Raw genomic sequence first — 1,973 nt, forward strand, 5'->3', positions numbered from 1 at the left:
AGGAAGAAATGTGAATTAAAACCATGTTGATATCTAACAGATACGATATAGAAACACTTTTCTTCTGCTTTCATAAATTGTATTTTTACCACGGTGTAGTTCGAGACTGGAAAGAATATGCACCGTTTTGTCAACCAGATGAAAACTAACTCAATTTTAGACGGTTACAGCTGGTTTGTTAAAATTGTACGAGGCCCGACTCTATGAATATTGATATGTACGGACATGCATATACACAGTAGTGAATGTATATTAGTCACGACATGCATATCAACCGGATAGACAGATCGATAAATGTATATATATCACATAGATAGGCAGATATGCGTTTATTTCTGTGTATATACACAATAATACTAATAATAAACAGTTGTTAGACACCAAGAACAATAACAAAACCTGAACGATGACCAAGATATTACAAGATATGAATCACATGAACGACCTTACCGCTGCATCTCCAGGCACAGCGTCCGTGGTGGTGCAGCTCGCGGATGTGAACGATAACTCCCCTCGGCTGACTCGCGAGGTGTGGGAAGTGGATGTGAAGGAAACCCGAGGCAGAGGGCCGCCGGATAACATTACTTTGCTGCAGATTTCGACTTTCGATTCGGACACATCCAACTATTTCTATTATCGGGTACGTATCCTGTTTTTTTTTTTTTTTTTTTTTTTTTGGGGGGGGGGGAGTTTGATGTAATCGTATTATCGTTTGTTGTTGTCGTTATTGTTGTTGCTGTCATTTTCATTATACTCATTATCATTAATAATTCTTAATATCAGTTATTATTACTATCATTATTATTATCATTATTACTACAGTTGATACATCTTTTAGCATCATTTATATAATTACTATTATTATTACTATCATTATTATTCCTTAAATATCATTATCATCATCATTCCTATCGTTACATTTTTTTAGCCTCATTATTACTATTATTGGTATCATCATTATTACTATTATTATCATTACTATTATTATTGCTATTAGTAGTAGCATAATATATATTAGTAATTTTGTTTCTATTATTGTTATCATTATTATTGCTATCATTATTGATATCGTTGATATCATCATCATTGTTATCCTTATCATCACTATTGATATTATCAGTATTAGGACCATTATCATTATCTCCATTGTTATTATCATTAATAATATCATCATCATCATTATTATTATGCTTACATTCATTATCATCAATATCATCATCATTACTAATATCATTATCTTTATTGCCATGATTTTTAATGCTTTTATAATTATTCTTAATAGTAAGATGAACATTTTGTTTAATCTTGTTAAATATTTTTCTACAGATAATAAAACATTTTCCTTCTGCTTGTCATGTGATGCTAAACACACTTAGGTAATTTCGTTCTGCATATCACAACATGCATAACTTGGTCGTAAATTTTAAAATATAAACTGCTCTCGTTTGTTTTCATTTCGATTCAAAGCCTTTCTAGAAACTGTATAACGATCAAACAGACGAACGAGAACCAAAGAAAAAACAATTTAAGAAATGCATGAGTGTCAATAATACTTAAAGAAAAGAGAAATGAGATTCATAAAGTACTGTATGTTGTTTTTCTCATGCGTTTTGTCCTTCTCGTGCATTCGCTAATACACTTTGAGTTCAACAAGCACACAATCCTAATTATTCATCACAGGGAAATACCTTCACGAGAGCTAGTTTGCCGGAACATCTATTTTCTTTAATCTCGTCAGCAGTAAGATCCAAAATTCAAGTTTATTCCAAACAACCCGTGGCAGGTGTTGGAAGATAGCGGCTGGGGCTGGCAACACTTCGGCATGAGGACTGTTGGCAACATTGGCGAGCTGTACGCCCTGCAGCCTCTGGATTTCGAAGACCCTGCTCACAGACGGGGTTTCCGCTTCATGGTGCAAGTCACAGACAGGGTGAGTTGCAAGGGGGAGGAGTGGAGGGGGGGGGGGGAAAGGT

General features: G+C 34.5%; 1 protein-coding gene across 2 annotated transcripts in view; it reads left to right on the top strand.

Moving 5' to 3' along the window:
- The first annotated feature begins 443 nt into the window (after positions 1–443).
- Positions 444–1,973, top strand: part of LOC113819758 (neural-cadherin) — a 46,795-nt gene continuing 45,265 nt past the window's right edge. Inside the window, exons 1-2 of one of the 2 annotated variants that reach the window (XM_070131133.1) lie at positions 444–640; positions 1,784–1,930. In XM_070131133.1, the coding sequence (XP_069987234.1) occupies positions 1,823–1,930 (108 nt within the window). In that variant the 5' untranslated portion in view covers positions 444–640; positions 1,784–1,822. The remainder of the gene's footprint in view (positions 641–1,783; positions 1,931–1,973) is intronic. The other variant, XM_070131134.1, reaches the window with a different exon arrangement.

The sequence above is a fragment of the Penaeus vannamei genome, chromosome 16, assembly GCF_042767895.1.
Source record: "Penaeus vannamei isolate JL-2024 chromosome 16, ASM4276789v1, whole genome shotgun sequence".
NCBI lineage: Eukaryota > Metazoa > Arthropoda > Malacostraca > Decapoda > Penaeidae > Penaeus > Penaeus vannamei.